At 44.9% G+C, this 22,058-nt stretch overlaps 1 protein-coding gene across 1 annotated transcript in view; it reads right to left on the bottom strand.

Annotated features, from left to right (window-relative positions):
* Nucleotides 1-20,294, bottom strand: part of LOC134353489 (uncharacterized) — a 74,858-nt gene extending 54,564 nt beyond the window's left edge. Inside the window, exon 1 of the mRNA XM_063061493.1 lies at nucleotides 20,177-20,294. Within this exon, the coding sequence (XP_062917563.1) occupies nucleotides 20,177-20,294 (118 nt within the window). The remainder of the gene's footprint in view (nucleotides 1-20,176) is intronic.
* Between the last annotated feature and the right edge of the window lie 1,764 nt (nucleotides 20,295-22,058).

The raw sequence follows: 22,058 nt of genomic DNA, 5'->3' as shown, positions 1-22,058 counted from the left end.
GTTTCCAGCATCATAATTACTCTTGGCCAGGGTCAAGCGATGGGAAAGAAAGGCACAAGGGTGCAGCCGGCCATCCACAGAAGAGCGCTGAGAAAGGGCAGCTCCAGTGACCGTGCCAGGTGCATCTACCTCGACTGTGAGTGGCCATGATGGGTCTGGGTGTTACAGCACGGGGGCAGTGGTGAAACGTCGCTTTAACTCTGAAAATGCTTGGTCAGGGTTGTCTGTCCAAAGGTATCCTGAGACAGGTGCGTGTGCCCCACTTACATGGGCTCCTCCATGGACTGGGTGCTGGGTGGTGAGGGAAGAGGAGAGTGCAAGGAAAGAAGGTGATTAGATGGTACCTAGGAAGCTTGAGACGTTCTTCCCCTGCGCCATGCAATTACCTGGTCGCAAACTCGAATAGCCAGATTAATCAGATCATCCAGACTATCCTGGTTGTCATGGACAACGATCTCGTGCTGGCCTCCTTATTCAGTCCATGCTGTCTCTCATTCTATTCTGTCTCTACTGCAAGTGTGCAGAATTTGACTGCATAGGCCCTCACCTTCCCTCAGCCTTGGCGCAGGTCCAGGAGTCGGTAGGCAGCCTCCTGACCCCATAATGGAAGGTCAAAAACCCTCCTTAACTCTGCAATAAAATGTCGGATCGGCTGGGCTGCGGGGTATCCTTGCCCTATAAAGCGTCGAACAGGCTGAGTGGAGGTCCAGCTAGGAGATTGACCATGTACGCCAGTTTTCGTGCATCATCACCAAAACAACTAGGCTGGGCTTAGAATGTCAGCTCACAATCGGTAATAATATTTCTGCAGCCAAGGGGATCACCAAAGTATCTGCCCAGTCATGGAATACTCAGTTCTTGTACGGACGCAGGAGTCAATGATGGTCCAAAAGCTGGAGACAGTTCTGGACTGGCACAAGAGTGGGAGCAGTAGTGGCAGAGGTTGTCAGGGCAGCAGAAAAACAGGACCTGCAAGACGCTGGGAGTGTGACTGAGACAGCCAGAGGCCGCTGAATTACGTTGGCAAGAATGCTGATTGCTGTCAACTGACACTGGCTGTTTGCAGTGAGTTTGTGGACAGCAGCCGTGAGATCAGAAATCACAGACACCTGACTCCGAATGTCTGCTGTGAAATGCTGAACAGTTGCTGCAAAGGATGATGCCTGTTCCTCTAGATGAGACAGAACTTGTCAGCATGAGATTATCTGCCTCATTGCTTCTGTGACTTCACTCAGAATAAATTCAATTGCCTGTAACTTGCCCCCTACCTGGCCAATGAATCTCAGGGACAAAGTCAGCTGTTCTCTCTCTGCTGAGTCAACGTTTGTGTGGTCAAGACTTGCTGTGTCGTTCGGATTTGGCCCAAGTGTGGATAGAGACACTGAAGTGGGTCGATAGTCCATAGACTTTAATGCGAACAGTATTTTCAGGGAAAAGAAAACAATAAAAGCTAGGCCAAACAGGGCTGTTAACTAAAACTCTCAAATAGAAAACGAAGCCAACACTACGGCTGAAAGGAATAACTAAATATAAAATGAATAACGCTAGTCTTTAGGGTCAGTTAACTCGACGGTCCAATTTCTCAGGCAAGCCTGAATGCAAGCAGGCAGCTGTGCTTTGCTCAAGTCTCAACAGGCGCTACAATTAAATACCACCATAATGAAATAATAATAGGTGACATGTGCAATTGCTGAATCTGCTAAGCAGCCGAGTCCGTAGTTGTGACACTCAGACACAAGCCCCTTTTCTCCCAATGTACACACCAACCCATTCAGACACAACCCCCTTCTCTCCCAATTCACACTCCTACCCACTCACTGACGTCCCTTTTCTTCTAATACACACACACACACAGAGACAGGTCTTTAACAAAAGGACAGGCTGCCTCCAGGCTTCCAATCTCCAATCCGTAGCCCAGATTCACAGACTCACAGACATCGGGCTTTTGATCTCTGGACACTCTGACCCAGGAACCTCAGCCACCCGGCCTTGACCTCCAGACTCGCCAATTTTGGTCTTCCATGTCAACTCTCAGGCTCGCTAAACACAGAACTTGGCCTCATATTCTGCACTTGCACAGACCTCCAACCTCAGGTCTCAACAACCTGGGAGGTCGTACTTGGCCCAGACTCACAAACATCGGGCCTCCGACTTCTGGACATGCCAACCTCGACATTGGGACCCTCTGACCTTTGGGAATTAGACCTTCGGCCTTTGACCTTCAATATCGATCCCAGGACTCATTGATCGCTGGGCTTTAAACTCCGAGCTTTGATCTCCAGACTCGCACAGGCCATCGACCCTGGGACTCTGGGATTTGCTAACCTGGACTCGCTGACCGGGGGTGTCACCAGCCCAGGTTGACAGGGCCTGCCAAACTCAATCATTGACATGGGGATTGTCGGTCTATGTCTCAGCACCTGCCAAGGTGACATCAGTCCATGGCGATTACTTCTGACCCAACATCTGTCCATGGTGATCACTGGCCTTCCAATGCAGCTCTCTCCATCCTGGATTCTGGCACCTGCCCTGACTCTTTATTTATTGCCCCGGACTTCTAACTCCCCTCATCCCTGCCCCTAAACGCTAACCTGACCCCTAACTCCCCACACTGCCCCTAAACCATCCATACAGACCTAAAAGCAACTTATTCTGAGCCGCGACCACAAAGTATGTCACAGCTTGGCATCACTTGACCAGAAGATGACTGAGAAAACGGATGATGGAATTGTCAGTTGGTGAGCACTTTCAGTCCAGTGACCATAGCTCAATTAGGTTTAAAATAGCCGTAGAAAAGGATATCTCCGTGTCACCGATTAATGAGCAGAGTAAATTTTGGAGCCATTAGGCTGGACCTCACAAGAGTTGATTGGGAGATTGTTTGCAGGGAAATGAGAATCTGCCAAGTGTCATATCAAGTAGTCAGCGCCTGTATGTTCCTGTTAGGGTGAGGGCCAAGCTGCTAGGTTTCAGGAACGCTGGTTGACTGTACTCCTAGGGCTGTCCGTTCCACAAAACAGACCAAAGTGATGAGTTCAGGAAGATCCCTTGGTTGTCATGACAATGTGAGCTGAAAGGCCTGTGTCCATGCTATTCGACTGTCCCAATAAAGGAAACATCCTCCACACATAAACACCTTATCAAAACCCCTCAGGAGCTTTTGCTTTGCCAGATTGATTCTTACTATTCAAAACGCAAGCAGAGTAAAGCCAGTCCATCTCACATTCTGGTGGCAGTCGGGGAGAGACACCCGTCAACCATTCCCCATTGCTTCTTCTCACTGAGCACATTGTGGATGGTGGATACCATCCCCCTCTCTATCTCTCTGCCTCCCCCTCCCTCTGTCTCTCTCTCCCCCCTCTCCCTCTCTCACCCTACTCCCACCCCCTCCCTCTCTTTGTTAAACTTCTGTTCTGACACTGCAGTGATGGAGAGGGAGGAATTTTAATTTTAACCTGATGGGTCTGAATGCCCGGAGACCTGGTGGAGGTCAGGAGCTGGTGTCAGGGTGAGGGTGAGGAGTGAGTGAAACGAAGAGGGAGAGGCTCAGAGACTCTGGTCAACAGGAAATGAAGCAGAGACTGACACTGGACTCCGGATATCACATGCAAGATATACAGATAAGCAGAAAGAAAGAAGCTGTGAGAGAAAGATGCAGAAAGATATGGAAACAGATGTTACACGACGAGCAGACTAATGTGAGACTGGAGAGATCAAGAACGAGGCAGGAACGAAGAGAAGGAACACTTGCAACGATCCATATGCAGAAAGAGAGAGAAAGAGGAAGAGAGACCAAGAGAGAAATACAGGTCGAATCTCTCTGGTCCAGTGGTCTGTGGTCTAGCATGTTTTGAATCTGCACAACAGATCTTCAATATCTTTATTTTTATTTAGAGATACCGCACTATAAGAGACCGTTCCAGTCCAATGAGATGGCACTGCTCAATTACACCCATGTGTTAACCGATTAACCCGTACGGAAACTGGAGCACCCAGAGGAAACCAACGTGGGCATGGGGAGAATGTGCAAACACCTGTGACGATATCCTGACTTATTCATCATGGACCGTGCCTTTGAAAAGAGAGAGAGAGCATTCAGCTGTACAGCACAAACAGCTTGTTACAGAGAGAGAGAGAGGGGCGAAGACTGCTCACGGGTTGTTTGGGATTTCTGCAAGGACACTGCCAGCATCTGAGTTCTTACAGAGAGAAAGAGGAGGAGCTACTTCATGGACAGCTGGTGTTCAGCACAACAATATTTAAACCAGCCTAGCTGCTTGCTTCATAGGACACGCAGACGCTCTAAGGTGTGGTGAAATTACCGCTACACTTTCAGGTGCCCACGAGTGTGGGACTGAGGATCGATTAAGAGGAATCGATCTGTGATTATTAGTGTGTGAAAGAGCGACCCTGTGGAGGCTACCGTTGTGTGTAACCCTTGCCTGGGTTGGCAGATTATCACTTGAAGTCGGCGCTCTTAAGTTGGTCAAGTTTGGCTAACTTGGAAGTTTCGGAGGACAACGGGAAGAATCAACGGCATCAGTTTACATGGACAACAAACCTCTCTCTCTCTCTCTCCTCAATTCTACTCAACTCAATAACACGAACTGAACTGACTTCGTTTACACACCATCGTAAGACTGTATCACTTACCACCTAAGCTTGAAGAAGTTTGGGTTTTACATTTCCACACCTATATATATGCATAAACTCTGCTAACCTGTTTGATTTTTCTAGTTTTATATTACTGTATTGCGTAGTTACTAATAAGAATAGTGTTAGGAAACTGCAAAAACCAGACTCCAGGTGTGTTCCATTTCTGTTGGTTCTTTAACCTGTTACGGGATACGTAACACACCTACAGGCAGCAGTGGGAATTGAACCCAGTCGCCGTACAGCGTTAAGCTACACCATCCTGCCATTCCATCCATACTAATTTATTCCAGCAAAGATTTAATTAGCTAAGATCTGTACTACTCTGAAGCTAAGTCATCTATTTTGCAATCTCAGCCATTAACAATCTGAACTGAGTGTTACTGACTAATGGAAACTTCAGCTTACTGATGACTCTCAGGAACAGAACTCTCACAAAACCCTGGGCCAGCCTGCACTTAAGAACAATGTTCAGGTATTTCTATGGTCTGGCACTGGTCACATTCAAGGTGCTGAACTAGAGAGTTTCAACCTGTGGTGACGTTGAATACTGAGACAAATACAGAGGATAGTAAGTGAGACAGAATGAGAGAAAGAGGAGATGAGATAAAGGGACATGGAGAAGGAGACAGATAGAGAGAGAGATTGAGATAGAGATTGAAGGAAAGGGCAATGAAATCAAGGGATGGAGAAGGAGCATTGACAGAAACACATTGAGAGAACTGAAGATGGAGAGGGGGAGATGGAGAAAGGTCAGTCTGCCTTTTCGTGATGTTGGCTAGCAGAGAGCTTTGGTGTGGCCATAGTGTACTGAAAGGCCTATGTACAAACAGGAATCCTGGAAAAGTTCCCAGACATCACACTGCTCTCTAATCAGAGTTGACCATTAACACCTAACCTCACCAACACAAACGGTGGAGAGGGTGATTGTGGCTTGAGATCTGTGTCTGACGGTATTTCACAGGGATCAATTCTGGGACCTCTGTTGTTTGTGATATTTCTAAATGGCTTGGATGAAACTGTAAATGGGTGGGTCAGTGAGTCTGCAGACAACACAAGGATTGGTGGAGTTGTGGACCGTGTGATGGGCTGTAAAAGGACACAGCAGGACATAGATCAGTTGTAGGTCAGTTATAGATGTGTGCTGGGAAATGGCAGGTAAAGTTTAATCTGAACAAGTTTGAGGATAGAGTTTAATTTGAACAAGTGTGAGGAAGGTCAAAATAGGGAGAAAGTATACAGTTAATGGTAGAGTCCTTAATGGTATGGTGTACAAATGGATCTTGGGACCTATGTCCAAACTTCACTGAGAGTGGCTAAACAAGTTCACAGAGTGGTGAAGAACGCAAATGTCATGCTTGCCTTCATTGGTCAGGCATTGGGTATAAGTGTAAGGAAATCACGTTGTAGCTATATAAAACTTTGGTTAGACTATATATGGATTATAATTCACTGTTCTGGTTGCCCCATTACAGGAAGGAAGTGGAGACTTTGTAAAGGAAACAGAAGATGTTTACCAGGATGCCACTTGGATTAGAGGTTATCAGCTGTAAGGAGAAGTTGGAAGGAGAGATTGTACAAACTTGGGTTGTTTTCTCTGTACTAATGGAGGCTGAGCAGAGATATGATAGAAATCTATAAAACTATGAAAAGCAAACGTAGATTAAGCAGTCTGAATCATTTTCCCATTGTAAAAAATGTCAAAGACAAGAGAGCAAGCCTTTAAGGTGAGAAGGTGAACATTCAAATGATATGTGCCAGGCAAGTCTTTTCACAGAGAGTGGTTGGTGCCTGGAATGTGCTGCTGGAGGTGATGTAGATGGGACAGTGGTGTTTATGAGGCTGTTAGACACATGGAAATGCAGAGAATGAAGGAATATGGGACACACATGCAGAGAACTTTCAGCTGAATTTCTCATCATGTCGGGAATAGACATTGTGGGTCAAAGAGCCTGTTCCTGTTACTACGTGAGACGAGTCAGGGATCTTCCTCATGGAGAACTCCCACATTTCAAAGCTTTATTTGGGAGTTTGGAACATGGGGAATCATCAAAGAGAGTTGGAAAACAAGTGGGAATTGATTTGTTGTCTATTGCTGATGACTCTGTGATGGTGTAACAAACAGCAGTGTTCTACATGAGGCAGAGAGCACACACAGTGAACAGAGAAACTTTCTACTCTGTGCAAAGAGACTTAGCAGGTCGAACACATCTGTGGAGGAAGATGGCTGGTCACCATTTTTGGACCAAGCCTTTCCGGGCTGAGAGGCCGGAAGACATAGGGGTAGAAATGGGCCATTCGACCCATCAGGTCTTCTCCCACATTCCATGATGGCTCATTTATTCTCCCTCTCCATTCTCCTGCCTTCTCCCATAACCTCTGATGCCCTGAGTGATCAAGAACCTATCAACTTCTGCTTTAAATACACCCAATGACTTGGATTCCCCAGCCATCCACGGCAATGAATTCCACAGATTCACCATCCTCTGGCCAAAGAAATTCCTCCCCATCTCTGTTCTAAATGGAGGTTCCTCTATTCTGAGGCTGTGCCCTCTGGTCCTAGATTCACTGCCTATAGGAAACTCTGCATACTGTAGTCCTTTCAATATTTGACTGGGATTCAACAAGATCCTTCATCATTCTTATAAACTCCTGTGAGTACAGGCTGAGAGTCAACAAACACACCTTATAGATTAACCCTTTCATTCCCAGAATTATCCTCATCAACCTCCTCTGGACCTTCTTCAACAGCAGAACATCTTTTCTTACGTAAAGGGCTCAAAATTATTCACCAAGTGCGGTCTGACCAATGCCTTAAAAAGCCTCAGCATGCCATACTTGCTTTAATATTCTAGTCCTTGAGATACAGTAGTTCTCTGTAAGTCATATCTGGTCTCCTTGTATAGTCCTGGGTCACGAGACTTGAATGCCACAGATCAGCCCTCAGCGAACTACAAACCTCCTGGCTCATCCATAGCTTTTGATTAGGCTATATACGGTATGTTCTCATAGACACACACTATCCACATGGATTTTAATGAAGTCAGTGACAACTGTGGCATACTCATTCAGACTCGAAGATGAATCCCTGAATACAGTCCAGTCCACCGACTCGAAGCAGTCCTGTAAGCGCTCCTGTGGCTCGCTGTCCAGACCTTGTTGGTCTTCACTACTGGTACCGCGGTCTTCAATCTCTGCCTATACTCAGGGGGTAGAAGTACAGCCAGGTAATCAGGCTTCCCAAAGTGTGGGTATGGTATTGCACGGTTAGTGCCTTTTGAAGTGCTTATGGTAGTATAACAGCACTGATGGCAGCATAGCAGTGGTCCAGTGTGTTGGCTCCTCTGGTTCCACAAGTGATTTGTTGGTAATAATTATTTAGAGACAATTTTCCTGGTGGCCTGGTTAAAATCCCCCAGAATGACGGGGAAGGCATCGGGGTGCGCTATTTCTTGACTGTTTACTACATCGCTTAGTTCATCTAGAAACCTGTTTGATATCGGCCTGAGCAGGGATGTACACCGCTACCAAGATGATGGCTGAAAACTCCTACAGCAGATAACATGGATGACATTTGATTGCTTGATGCTCCAGGGTGGGTGAGCAGGACTGAGACAGTACTACCATGTTTGTAGACCACAAGAAGCTAATCATAAAGCATACTCCACCTTCTCTACCTTTGAAAGACTCAGCAGTCCTGTATTGACAGCGAGCTGTATCGCTGAATCTGGTAATGATGGGGGATAGCCAAGTCTCAATGAAACAAAAACGACAACAGACTCTGATATCCCTCTGGTGCAGCAATCTTGCTCTGAGGTCTTTGATTTTATTTTCCAGAGATTGTACACTTGCCAGTAGAATAGTCATGGAAGACAGAGCCCTCTTCTCTTTAGATGAACTTTTAACCCAGCGTGGCATCCTCTCTTCTGCTGCCTTAAAGGGGAACCACACTTATTATCGAAGACTGCCGTCTGTGATTCGTCAATTTTGAGTAATGATAGATTTTTTTAACTGCCTTAAAACCATATAACTTACTGTATTGTCTATGGCTGTAGCTGTGGATTTCAGCTATAACAGTCTAATAATGGGTTCCAAATCTTCCTAACCAATGAAGTCAAACTAACTGGCTGACAATTTTCTGTCTTTTGTCTCCCTCCCTTCTTAAAGAGAAAAGTGACATTCGCAATTTTCTATTCTTCTGGAAACATTCCAGAATCTAGTGATTCTTGAAAGATCATTACTAATGCCTTCACAATCTCTTCAGCTACCTCTTTCAGAACCCTGGGGTGTAGTCCAGCTGGTCCAGGTAACTTGTCTACCTTCAGATCTTTCAGCTTCCCAAACACCTCCTGAGTAATAGCAACTACACTTACTTCTGCTTCATGACACTCTCAAATATCTGGCAGACTGATGCAAAATCATTATACTTATAAAGTTTGTTCCCCCATTACTACCTTTCCAGTATCATTTTCCAGCAGTCCAATATCCACTTTTGTCTCTCTTTTACTCATTATGTATCTGAAGAAAAAAATTTTGCTATCCTTTTTAATATTAATAGCTAGCTTACCCACATATTTCATTCTCTTCTCAATCCTCTAACTTCCCAGTATATTTTTCTCTATTATATGTGTTTGTTTTGTTTTTATACTGTCTTTAACTTCCTTTGTCAGACACAGTTGGCACATCCTCCCTTTAGAATACGTCTTCATTTTGAGATTATCGATCTTGCACCTTCCAAAATGTTCCCAGACACTCCAACCATTGTTGTTCTGCCATCATCCCTACTAGTGTCCCCTTCCATTCAAAGTTGACCAGCTCTTATTTCATGCATCTGTAATTCTCTTTACTCCACTGTTATACTGATACATCTGATGTTTTTTCCTCCCTCTCAAACTGCAGGGTGAATTCTATAATATTATGACCACTATCTCCAAAGGGTTTCTTTACCTAAAGTTCCCTAATCAAATCTGGTTCATTACACAACACCCAATTCAGAATAGCTGATAACCTACTGGGTTCAACCATAAGCTGCTCTAAAAATCCATCACATAGGTATTTTACAAATTCCCTCTCTTGGGATCCAGCACCAACCTGATTTCCCCAATCTATCTGCATGTTGAAATCCCCCATGACTATCATAATATTGCTCTTTTGACATGTATTTTCTATGTCCCATTGTAATTTGTACCCCACATCCTGGATATTGTTCCAATGCCTGTATATAACTCCCATCAGGGCCTTTTTACCCATGTAGTTTCTTAACTCTACCCACAAGCATTCTACATCTTCTGATCCTAAGTCACTTCTAAGGATTTGATTTCTTTTTTACCAACAGAGTCTCCCCACCTTTCTGCCTACCTTCCTGCAACATCATACTTGCCAATCTGTAACTGTGCAACAAGATCATCTACAGCTGCAGAGGGCTGTAAGTTTAGTCAGCTCCATCTTGGGTGCTAGCCTACAAATTACCCAGGACACCTTCAAGGAGTGGTATCTCAGAAAAGCAGGGTCCATTATTAAGGACCTCCAGCATGCCCTTTTCTCACTGTTACCATCACGTTGGTGGTACAGAAGCCTGAAGACACACACTCAGCGATTCAGGAACAGCTTCTTCCCCTCTGCCGTCCGATTCCTAAATGAACATTGAACCTATGAACATCACCTCACTTTTTAAAATATATATTATTTCTGTTTTTGCACGATTTTAATCTATTCAATATACATATACTGTAATTGATTTACTTATTATATTTTTTCACTTCTTCTATATTATGTATTGCATCGAACTGCTGCTGCTAAGTTAGCAAATTTCACGACACATGCCGGTGATAATAAACCTGATTCAGATTCTGATTCTGACCTTAATCCGTATACTGCATGCTTGCAAGTATAACACCTTCGCCCAACAGTGTAGAGGGGAGAGGCCTGGGGTAAAGGGGTGAGAGAGGGGTAAGGCGTGGGGTAGTAGGTGATTGCTGGAGCCAGGTAAGAGGGGTATAATGGGCAAATAGAACCAGCTGGGAAGGGGCTAGGAAGGGCAGACCAAGGGAGAAGTGACCCAGGTCAATAGGCGTGTGGGTGATGCACATGAGCAAATGGGAAATGTGAATAAGGAGAGGAACATAGGGGTTGCGAGTCACCTTAATTTGGAGAATTCAGTGTTCATACCATCACGTTTGAGGTCACTGTTGGCTAGGGCTGAGGAATTGTCATTATTCTTGTAGTTTAGAGTCTTAGTCATAGAAAACTACAGGCAGACAGGTCCTTTGGTCCCTCTAATCCTCTGAATCATTAAGCTACCTAGTCCCATCAACCTGCACCCAGAACATAGCTCTAATTAGCCTTACTCTAATTTGCCTCAATGCCTGTGCCCCTGTAATCTGTACAGGGTCCATGACCTCTCTGCCACTTTGCCTCACTTCTATAGAGTCTGTGTCTGTCTCCTGAGTGAATACAGATGCAAAAAAATCCATTCAAGATCTCTGGTCTTCCAGAGGACCGATTTTCTACCTTGCTATCCCTTTTCTCCGAATATATTTGTAGAAGCTCTTGGGATTCTCCTTCAACTTGTCTGCTAGAGGAACCTCATGCCTTCGTTTAGTCGTCCTGATTTCCCTCTTATGTTCCCTTGCATTTCTAATAAAGTACAGTGCCTCATTTGTTCCTGCCTGTGCACCTCCTTCTTTTCCTTAACCACGGGGGTCAATATCTCCCAAAAACCAAGGTTCCATAAACTCGTTATCCTTGCATTTTATTCTGACAGGAACATAAAAACTCTGTACTCCCAAAATTGCATTTTTGAAAACCTCCCTCTTACCACATACACCTTTATTAGAAAAAAAAATGCCTGTCCCAATCCACACTTGCTAGATCATTTCTGTAACCAGCAGAATTGGCCTTTCTGCAATGTAGAACTTCCACCTGAGAAGCAGACCTGTACTTTTCCATAATTACCTTGAAACTAATGGCATTATAATCGCTAATTGCAAAGTGCTCCCCTAAACAAACTTCTGTTACGTGCCCTGTCTCATTCCTTAATATGACATCAAGTATTGCACACTCTCTCATTGGGACTTCTATGTACTGTTACGTACCCAGTAACTGGGTTGCTAAACCAGCAGAAATGGAACACTCGTTGGAGTCTGGATTACTAGGAACTAATCAAGTTTTATTAAAGAAACAAATAATACAGTACTCTAATCGTAAGGATATAAATGTAACACGTTAGCAATGATAATACACACCTATACACAGAACTAGGGTAATATGAATCAACCAAGCTCTATCGCAGTCCAGGGATAAAATGATCAGTCTTACAGTGATGCAGAGTTCATTTCAGCTTAGTGCAGTTCGCAGTAATCACTATTGTACCGTTGGAGAGAGAGAGAGAGAGAGAGGTGGGGGGATGCAATTTGGTTCAGGCAGACCTTTGATGTCTTTGCGGTTGGTTTTGGGCAGACCCTTTTATGTCTTCTATCCCGCTATGGTCACCGACTGTGACCCCTCCGTTCCGGATACAATCGTTCTTCCGTGGTGAACCCGGCACCCAGGCAAGGGCGGACACACACACCAGGTTCCCACCGATCGTACTTTTACACCCTGTGAGCCTATGGTCGGTTCCCGCGAACCGGACCTCCGAACTCCCACCACTTGTGGGGGCACACCGCTCTTTCCAGGGTCTCGTTGTCTCGTGGTCTCATGGTGTCCCATGCCTTAGCGAACCTGCTCTTTTTATCCCCCTGCTGGGGTATCGCCTGTCCATCAAACTTCAAACAGTTCAGGTTCAAAGCAACTGGTCTGTCAATATTCTGAATTGTGTTTCTTTTCTGTTAGTCCCTCTCTCCTCTCTTACTAGCATTTTGAAATGTTTCTCCATTGTCTCTTTTATCTCTCTCATTAGCATCAATCGTCCGATAGCTTGGTTTGGCGTCACAATACTGATTAAGGAAACTTTCCTGAACACACTTGACAAACTCTATCCAATCTAAAACACGAGGAATTCTGCAGATGCTGGAATTTCAAGCAACACACATCAAAGTTGGTGGTGAACGCAGCAGCAACTTTGATCTATCCAATCTAATCCTTTTACAGTATGGGTCGATATGTGGAAAGTTAAAATCACCTTATATTTCTTGAAACAGGCTGGGATCTCTCTACAAATTTTCTCCTCTAAATTCCACAGCCTGTTGGTCTATAATCTAATTCCATTAACCTGGTCATACCTTTCTTATTTCTCATTTCCACCCAAAATGCCTCAAAAGACAAGTTCTCCAGTTTGTCCTGACTGAGCACTGCTGTGACATTTTCCCTGACTTGTAATGCCATCCCACCCCTTTTAATTCCACCTGCTCTGTCATATCTAAAACAATGGAGCTGCAGAATACTGAGCTGCCAGTTCTGCCCCTCCTGCAACCAAATTTCATGAAAAGCTACATCATAATTCCATGTGCTGATCCATCTCCTAAGCTCATCCACCTTTCTTACAATACTCCTCGCATTGCAATACATGCAGCTCAGAACATTAGTCCCACCACACTCAACCTTTTGATTCCTGACTTTGTATGTAGGCTTAGCAACATCCGTCTCCACTATTTATTCTGGTGCTCCAGTTCCCATTCCCCTGCAACTCTAGTTTAAATCCATCCTGTGCAACACTAGCAGACCTTCCCACTAGGGTGCTATTGCCCCTCCAGCTCAGGTGCAAACTCTCTCTTCTGAACAGGACCCACCTTCCCTGGAACAGAGCCCAATGAGCCAAGAATCTGAAGTCCTTCCTCCTGCACCATCTCCTTAGGCATGCGTTAAACTACATGATCTTCCTAAATCTGGCCTCACTAGCACAATCCTGAGATCACAACCATGGTGCTCCTGTGCTTTCACTTACCATCTAACTCCCCGAACTCAGTTTGCAGGATCTGATCACCCCTGCTACCCATGTCATTGGTATGACCTCTGGCTGCTCGCCCTCCCAGTTAAGAATGTTGTGGACTCGAACCGAGATATCCCTGACCTTGGCACCCAGGAGTCAACATAATATCCTGGAGTCTAATTCTCATCCACAGAAACTCCTTTCTCTTCCCCTAACTAACGAATCTCCTATTAATATAGCTCACCTCTTCTCTCCCCTTCCCTTCTGAATCACAGAGCCTGTCGTTGTCCGGTCTGTGAAGCCCGCATTCTGGCTCACGGTCCGGTCCATCGATCCTTATTTCAGGTTTTCTCAGTTTTCCCTTGTCCTGTGTGTGCCTTAATCAAGGCACATGATTCTCATCTTGGGCTGGCTACATAAACAGCTCCTGGGTTCAGCTTCAGTTGCTGGCTGGTGGCGGGGGAGTTGAGGAGGGGGCTGCCAGGGGCGGCAGGTTCCTGAATGCAAGGGAGTTGGAAATATCTTACCCAGATTCAGCCTAGTAGTTTGGAAAAGGTTAGTTTATAGCCTATGGCTGCAAAAGGGAGGGGGGAGTTGAGATTGAAGGAGGAGGGTGGGAGACTGTGGAATACTCCAGAAGTAAGGGTAGCCAAAAAAGGGGTGCAACAAGTGAAAGACCTGAAGTAATGGGGGACAACAAATTGAGGAAAAAGGGGGAATTGGAGGAATTTATAGTCCTGTATAAAATTAAAGGTCAGAAAGAAGGAGAAGGAGGATTTAGAGCCCTTAATCCTTTGAAAGTGGCAGCAGCATTAGAGAACCAAATAGGTAAAGGATTCCAGGCCAAGATCTTGTCTAATGAATTGCTGAAAATTTGTTGCAAAGATATTGACCAAAATAACAGTGCTAAAATGGTGGGAAAATTGGTTGTGAAAGTAGAGTGTATTACTCTGAAAGAAAGGAAGAGAGTTAGGGGGGTAGTGTATGGTATTTGGTCTGGCTTGACTGAAAAGCAAACTTTGGACAATATTAAAGGTGGTCGAGTGATTGAAGCCAAACAATTAAAATCAAAAGAAGGAGGTGCAAACAACAGGAATTCTGCAGATGCTGGAAATTCAAGCAACACACATCAAAGTTGCTGGTGAACACAGCAGGCCAGGCAGCGTCTCTAGGAAGAGGTACAGTCGACGTTTCGGGCCGAGAACCTGTGTCAGGACTAACTGAAAGAAGAGCTAGTAAGAGGTTTGAAAGTGGAAGGGGGAGGGGGAGATCCAAAATGATAGGAGAAGACAGGAGAAGAAGTGATGGAGCCAAGAGCTGGACAGGTGATTGGCAAAAGGGATATGAGAGGATCATGGGATGAGGCCCAGGGAGAAAGAAAAGGGGGAGGGGGGGAAACCAGAGGATGGGCAAGGGGTATAGTCAGCGGGACAGAGGGAGAAAAAGGAGAGAGAGGAAAAAGGAATGTATATATATAACTAAATAATGGATGGGGTACGAGGGAGGGAGTGAGGGAGGGAAAGAAAGAGGTGATTGGGATTCTCCTGTTCTACTGGTTTTTGCAGGTGACGTTCTTCCAACTAGAGTCTACCTTGGGTGCATATCTTATCAAGTTACAGAATATATTAGACCTTCCTTGCGCTGTTACAATTGCCAGAGATTTGGACACGTTGCTAGTTCATGTCGAGGTAAAAGAAGATGTGTGAAATGTGGAGAGGATCATGATATTAACGCATGTAAGGCAGCGGCACCTAAATGCAGTAACTGTGGAGGGGACCATATAGCGGCGTTCAGAGGATGTGAGTATTTTATTAAGGCAAAGCAGATTCAGGATGTTAGTATCCAACAAAAAATATCATATGCTGAGGCAGTAAAGAATAGCTACTCTATTGATGTCCTACGTGATGAGGCCAAACTCCCTGCAGACTTGCTTAAATTTGTAATAGAATTAAAAAGTGACTCCATGATAATATAATATAATAATTTAGCTATTAGCATTGAGACTGCCAACAAAATACTCAACAAGGAATATAAGACCATAAGACCATAAGACAAAGGAGCAGAAGTCAGCCATTCAGCCCATCGAGTCTGCTCCACCATTTTATCATGAACTGATCCATTCTCCCATTTAGTCCCACTCCCCAGCCTTCTTACCATAACCTTTGATGCCCTGGCTACTCAGATACCTATCAATCTCTGCCTTAAATACACCCAATGACTTGGTCTCCACTGCTGCCCATGGCAACGAATTCCATAGATTCACCACCCTCTGACTAAAACAATTTCTTCCCATTTCTGTTCTGAATGGGTGCCCTTCAATCCTGAAGTCATGCCCTCTCGTACTAGACTCCCCCATCATGGGAAACAACTTTGCCACATCCACTCTGTCCATGCCTTTCAACATTCGAAATGTTTCTATGAGGTCACCCCTCATTCTTCTAAACTCCAAGGAATACAGTCCAAGAGCGGACAAACGTTCCTCATATGTTAATCCTCTCATTCCCGGAATCATTCTAGTGATTCTTCTCTGTACCCTCTCCAACGTCAGCACATCCTTTCTTAAATAAGGAGACCAAAACTGCCCACAGTACTCCAAGTGAGGTCTCACCAGCGCCTTATAGAACCTCAACATCACATCCCTGCTCCTATACTCTATTCCTCTAGAAATGAATGCCAACATTGCATTCGCCTTCTTCACTACTGACTCAACTTGGAGGTTAACTTTAAGGGTATCCTGTACGAGGACTCCCAAGTCCCGTTGCATCTCCGAACTTTGAATTCTTTCCCCATTTAAATAATAGTCTGCCCGTTTATTTTTCCTGCCAAAGTGCATAACCATACACTTTCCAACATTGTACTTCATTTGCCACTTCTCTGCCCATTCTTCCAATCTATCCAAGTCTCTCTGCAGACTCTCCATTTCCTCAGCACTACCGGCTCCTCCACCTATCTTTGTATCATCAGCAAACTTAGCCACAAAGCCATCTATTCCATAATCCAAATCGTTGATGTACAATGTAAAAAGAAGTGGCCCCAACATGGACCCCTGTGGAACACCACTGGTAACTGGCAGCCAACCAGAATAGGATCCCTTTATTCCCACTCTCCGTTTCTTGCAATCAGCCAATGCTCAATCCACGTACGTAACTTTCCCGTAATTCCATGGGCTCTTATCTTGTTAAGTAGCCTCATGTGTGGCACCTTGTCAAAGGCCTTCTGAAAATCCAAATATACAACATCCACTGCATCTCCCTTGTCTAGCCTACTAGTAATTTCCTCAAAAAATTGTAATAGGTTTGTCAGACAGGATTTTCCTTTAAGGAATCCATGCTGAGTTCTGCCTATCTTGTCATATGCCTCCAGGTACTCTGTAACCTCATCCTTGACAATCGACTCCAACAACTTCCCAACCACCGATGTCAAGCTAACAGGTCTATAATTTCCTTTTTGCTTCCTTGCCCCCTTCTTAAATAGCGGAGTGACATTTGCAATCTTCCAGTCCTCCGGAACCATGCCAGAATCTATCGACTTTTGAAAGATCATTGCTAATGCCTCTGCAATCTCCACAGCTACTTCCTTCAGAACATGAGGGTGCATTCCATCTGGTCCGGGAGATTTATCGACCTTTAGCCTATTCAGCTTCCTGAGTACTTTCTCTGTCGTAATTGTGACTGTGCACACCTCTCTTCCCTGCCACCCTTGAGTGTCCGGTATACTGCTGATGTCTTCCTCAGTGAAAACTGATGCAAAATACTCATTCAGTTCCTCTGCCATCTCCTTATCTCCCATTACAATTTCTCCAGCATCATTTTCTATCGGTCCTATATCTACTCTCACCTGTCTTTTACTCTTTATATACTTGAAAAAGCTTTTAGTATCTTCTTTGATATTATTTGCTAGCTTCCTTTCATAGTTAATCTTTTCCCTCTTAATGACCTTCTTGGTTTCCTTTTGTAAGGTTTTAAAAACTTCCCAATCCTCTGTCTTCCCACTAATTTTTGCTTCCTTGTATGTCCTCTCCTTTGCTTTAACTTTGGCTTTGACTTCTCTTGTCAACCACGGTTGCATCCTTTTTCCACTCGAAAATTTCTTCTTTTTTGGAATATACCTGTCTTGCACCTTCCTCACTTCTCGCATAAACTTCAGCCACTGCTGCTCTGCCGTCTTTCCCACCAGTGTCCCTTTCCAGTCAACTTTGGCCAGTTCCTCTCTCATGCCACTGTAATTTCCTTTACTCCACTGAAATACCGACACATCAGATTTCGGCTTCTCTTTTTCAAATTTCATGGTGAACTCAATCATGTTATGATCACTGCCTCCTAAGGGTTCCTTCACCTCAATCTCTCTAATCACCTCCGGTTCATTACACAATACCCAATCCAGTACAGTCGATCCCCTAGTGGGCTCAACAACCTGTTCTAAAAAGCCATCTCGCAAACATTCTACAAATTCTCTCTCTTGAGATCCAGTGCCGACCTGATTTTCCCAATCCAATCGCATGTTAAAATCCCCCACAATTATCGTAACACTGCCCTTCTGACAAGCCTTTTCTATTTCCAGTTATAACTTGTAGTCCACATCCCTGCAGCTGTTTGGAGGCCTATAAATAACTGCCATCAGGGTCCTTTTACCCCTGCTATTTCTTAGCTCAACCCATAAAGATTCTGCACCTTCCGATCCTATATCACCTCTTTCTAATGAGTTAATATCATTTCTTACCAATAAAGCCACGCCTCCCCCCTACCTACCTTCCTATCCTTCCGATACACCGTGTATCCTTGGACGTTCAGCTCCCAGAGACATGCATCCTTTAGCCAGGTCTCAGTGATGGCCACAATATCATACCTGCCAATCTGTAGCTGTATGACAAGATCATCCACCTTATTCTTTATGCTGTGGGCATTTAAGTATAACACCTTAAGACCAGTATTTGATACTTTTCGCTTTGATTTCACTGCAATTTTATTGCACTGCAACTCATTCCAATGGCTACAAATTTGCCCCATCACCTGCCTGTCTTTCCTGACCTCTTTACTGCTCACTATATTATTTCTATTTTCCCCTTCCTCCACTCTGTCATTCCGGTTCCCATCCCCCTGCCAAATTAGTTTAAACCCTCCCTAACAGCTCTATTAAACTTTCCCACCAGGATATTGGTCCCCTTCGGGTTCAGGTGTAAACTATCCTTTTTGAACAGGTCATACAGGCCCAGAAGAGATCCCAATTATCCAAGAATCTGAAGCCCTGCCCCCTGCACCAGTCTCTCAGCCACGCATTCATCTGCCTGATCCTACCATGCTAGCAAGCACATGGCACAGGTAGCAATCCCGAGATTATTACCCTGGAGGTCCTGCTTCTCAGCTTCCTTCCTAATTCCTGGAAATCTCTCTTCAGGACCTCCTCCTTTGTCCTATCTATGTCATTGGTACCAACATGTACCAAGACAACTGGCTGCTCACCCTCCCGCTTCAGAATATTCAGGACCCGATCCGAGACACCCCGTACCCTGGCACCTGGGAGGCAACACACCATGCGGGTATCTCTATCAGGCTCACAGAATCTCCTGTCCGTTCCGCTGACTATGGAATCCCCTACGTCTACTGCATTTCTCTTCTCCCTCCTTCTCTCCTGCACAACAGCGCCAGGCTCAGTGCCAGAGACCCGGTCACTGTGGGCGCCCCCTGTCAGGTCGTCCCCTCAACAGCATCCAGAACAAGATATTTGTTGCTGAGGGGGACAGCCACAGGCATAGAAGCATAGAAAACCGACAGCACGTGTGTGTGTGTGTGTGTGTGTGTGTGTGTGTGTGTGTGTATATAAAGTTTCAATATGTGATCAAATAAATTGTTCTGTTCTTTCATAATCAAATGTCCTGTAAACATACACCATGGAGGTCGACTGGGGTTGGGAGGGGGAGTGGGTGGAGGTGGTGATGGTGCTACCCCCCTGAAATGAGTTTTTGCAGGGTGGGATGTAAGTTGTTTAAGACATTGGTCAGTCCAAATTTGGAGTATTGTGTGCAGTTTTGGTAACCTTCCTACAGGAAAATTATACATAAAGTTGAAAAAGTACAGCGAAAATTTACAAGGATGTTGCCAGGTCTGGAGGACCTGAGTTATAAGATTGAAGAGGTTATGATTTTATTCATTGGAATATATGAGTGGTATAGATAAGGCTTTTTCTACTGAGGTTCTTTCATAAGGACTGAAAAGGAAAGGGAAAGATAGAAAGGATTTCGGCCCGAAAAGTCGACTCCACTCTTTTCAATAGATGCAACTGCGCCTGCTGAGTTCCTCCAGCATTTGGTTTGTGTTGATCGCATTCCCCTTCTGCTATTGGCTAAGGTGCAGTGAAAGGGCGGGGTTTCAGAACATGCTGCTCGTCTAATGGCTAGAATACACGTCACTCTGGTTGAAATTGCGCTCCGCTATTCTTCATGACCCCTAACGGTTTCGTTTGACCGACAGATGTAACAGCCAATGATATGAAGAAATATAGGTGGGTCTGGACTGTGAATGGCCGAGTGGAAGGGAGTGACATGCTCCGCCTCTCCTACGCCACAGTTCTACCGCTACTATAATTGCTCTGTAAATTGCTACTGTCGGTGTTGGCCGGCCTCAGTGTATACAAGAACAGATACAGTTCTCTTTCAACGGTTCAGTTGGTTTTCCGGAGCGGCTGTTGTTTGCGAGAGCGGAGGCGGGGTGTTAAAGGTAGGAGCGAGCGTGGTTGTGAATATCAGGACTACAACTGCCAGCTGGCCCCGCGGCATCACCGTTTCGTCGACTGTCTTTTTGACCGCACCGCCTGCCGGGAGTTGTAGTTTTATAAGCAGGCGGCCATCGTGTCTGACGGCTAGAGCGCGGCCTTCCGGGAGTTGTAGATTAAAATGGAAGTGCGGGCGGATATGGAACTAATTATTCAAAGTATACAGGATGTAGCTGCTGTCAAGTGCAATACTGGCACATTCTCGACTGCAGGAGTACGTGCTGAGGGACGCACTGAAACTTGGTGCAGCCACCGCAAGGGCCCGGTGGGGAAGGACCACAGTATAGGTTTCTCCACCCGTGGGAGTGGGAGGGGTCGGAGGGCGGGGAGTATACCCCTCAACAATGAAATGATGTGGTATAAATACGGATATGTACTGTGTATAATGCAAACGTATGTAAAGGATGAAAAGTTATTGAATGGTTTATTGTATATATTTATTTTTGAATAAAGTATATTTTGAAATAAAAAAAAATATGTGTTCCAAAGGGAAAAGGATTTGCAACCGCCATTTTCCGGGGTCATTGTCACAGTGGGGTAGGACGGAATGAGGCAATTCATGTGCATCTTCCTTTGTTTTGTAATCATTATGGGGTTGGAACGGCGGAGTGTTGCCTCGTCCACATTTCTGGGATCAGTGCATGAACTGTGGGAAGAGTGGGCGATAGGAAATTACATGCTACATCACCTTACAGTTCTAGGATCATTGCAAATGAGCCTGGAGTGGGAGGGAAAAAATTGCAGAGCACAGCTACCCCTCCCCCCATTTGAGATCATTTTGAAGTGGCGCTGGAGTAAGTGGAGTGAATTCAATGTTGCATTGTCACCATTTCTGGGATCAGTGCACAGGTTAGGGTTGTCCTGTTTCCTTATGATTGAAGCTTTCCCTTCCTGGCAACATCCCTGGGAGAAAGGATGAGTGCATTCAGCCTATACTGTGTGTGCTCATCATGATTTAAAATCATATAACCATATAACAATTACAGCACGGAAACAGGCCATCTCGGCCCTTCTAGTCCGTGCCAAACTCTTGCTCTCACCTAGTCCCACTGACCTGCACTGAGCCCATAACCCTCCATTCCTTTCCTGTCCATATAGCTATCCAATTTAACTTTAAATGACAACATTGAACCTGTCTCGACCACTTCTGCTGGAAGCTCATTCCACACAGCTACCACTCTCTGAGTAAAGAAGTTCCCCCTCATGTTACCCCTAAACTTTTGCCCCTAACTCTCAACTCATGTCCTTTGTTTGAATCTCCCCCACTCTCAATGGAAAATGCCTATCCACGTCAACTATATCTATCCCCTTCATAATTTTAAATACCTCTATCAAGTACCCCCTCAACCTTCTATGCTCCAAAGAATAAAGACCCAACTTGTTCAACCTTTCTCTGTAATTTAGGAGATGAACCCCAGGTAACCTTTTAGTAAATCTTTTCTGTACTCTCTCAATTTTGTTGACATCTTCCCTATAATTCGGTGACCAGAACTGTATGCAATACTCCAAATTTGTCCTTACCAATGCCTTATACAATTTCAACATTACATCCCAACTCCTATACTCAATGCTCTGATTTATAAAGGCCAGCATACCAAAAGCTTTCTTCACCACCCTATCCACATGAGATTCCACCTTCAGGGTACTATGCACCATTATTCCTAGATCCCTCTGTTCTACTGCATTCTTCAATGCCCTACCATTTACCATGTATGTCCTATTTTGATTAGTCCTACCAAAATGTAGCACCTCACATTTATCAGCATTA

This window comes from Mobula hypostoma, chromosome 11, assembly GCF_963921235.1.
Source record: "Mobula hypostoma chromosome 11, sMobHyp1.1, whole genome shotgun sequence".
Classification (NCBI taxonomy): domain Eukaryota; kingdom Metazoa; phylum Chordata; class Chondrichthyes; order Myliobatiformes; family Myliobatidae; genus Mobula; species Mobula hypostoma.
Note: the sequence above shows the minus strand (reverse complement) of the source record. Positions and strands in the feature narration are given on the sequence as shown.